Source organism: Paraphaeosphaeria sporulosa (genome assembly GCF_001642045.1).
Source record: "Paraphaeosphaeria sporulosa strain AP3s5-JAC2a unplaced genomic scaffold CC84scaffold_9, whole genome shotgun sequence".
In the NCBI taxonomy this organism is placed as follows: domain Eukaryota; kingdom Fungi; phylum Ascomycota; class Dothideomycetes; order Pleosporales; family Didymosphaeriaceae; genus Paraphaeosphaeria; species Paraphaeosphaeria sporulosa.
The window spans coordinates 441,440-442,554 of NW_017253368.1; the positions used below are offsets into that span (position 1 = coordinate 441,440).

Below are 1,115 nucleotides of genomic sequence, written 5' to 3' on the forward strand. Positions count from 1 at the left end.
GTTGCTGCTCGGGGTGTAAACCAATTGTTCCCATGTTGTCAGAGCCTTTTCATGCTCGTGGTCGAGTTCAGAGACGTGGAAACTCAACAGAGCCCGGAAGAAGCGGAGATTTTCGGTATGCACTTCAGGTCCTTCTGAGTTCGTTCCAGAACTCTTTTCGTTCTCGATGTCGTCGTCATTTGCTTCGACTTTGGGCTCAATCACCTCGTCGTACATTTGCGACACTTCATCAGCGGCTGCGGCCTGCTTAACAGCCTTGATTATGTTGTTGTGCACGTCGTCACGCTGTCCGATGATGTTGCCAAGCCAATAACCTAGCTTGCCTTCTGTTTTTTTGCCTCGTAGGAATGACACGATTGAGGCGCATTCGCCAATCTCGACCCAAAGAGCGAAGAGAGCAGCTAGAGCATCAGCATGATATGCTTTAGCCTCTTTAACGTCCTGCGCCAGGATATCCTGGTAACACCGGATAGCCGCAGAGTGGTCCTTCAACTCGCGGTGGTAGTTGCCCTCCGGCAGAAGCACTCGGTCCCAGTAAACATCCTTGAAATCATTATCCGTATCAATCAGGTCGGTGTGCATTGCCTTAACTTTGTGTAGGTACTCCAAGGCCGGCGGGAATTGTTTCAGACCCGCATGTGTTTCTCCGATCTGAAGCAGGACAATCCAGCTGTGCCCAAGTTGCTTCTCCGACTCTTTGAAGGCAGCGAGAGCTGCCTCATAGTGTTCCAAAATTCTGTACATCGCGCCGACGCGAGATAGCCAGAGTGGGTCAGTCTTCTCAAGGCCAGTATGCTCGAGCACCCATTCCAAGTACTCGCTCAGCGAGTCGAGCGGAGGCACGACTGACTCGTATTTCCCCCATTTGAACTGCAAAGATAGGTCAGTGCTGACCCAATGCTGCTTCTTATGGTTACTTACCTTGCAAAAAAGACCGTATGACAGCCAGAAAGACTCCGGATCAGTCAAGGTCTTACAATCGAACCATCTCTTTGCAGCGGTGCTTGTAACTCTCTCCAGGATCGCAAATTTATTTGCCTTGGGATTTATGACGGTTTCCACCCATTTGCACTTCTCCGCATCTTGTTGGTAGCCCTTCGCGGCGTGAGGATTCC

The 1,115-nt window shown here is 50.8% G+C and overlaps 1 protein-coding gene across 1 annotated transcript; it reads right to left on the reverse strand.

Annotated features, from left to right (window-relative positions):
- Nucleotides 1-435: 435 nt before the first annotated feature.
- On the reverse strand, nucleotides 436-744 carry CC84DRAFT_1049203 (uncharacterized protein; the record flags this gene model as incomplete). Its single annotated transcript, XM_018173450.1, has 1 exon — nucleotides 436-744. A coding segment is annotated over one exon (309 nt), but the record flags the coding sequence as incomplete, so codon positions are not given.
- Between the last annotated feature and the right edge of the window lie 371 nt (nucleotides 745-1,115).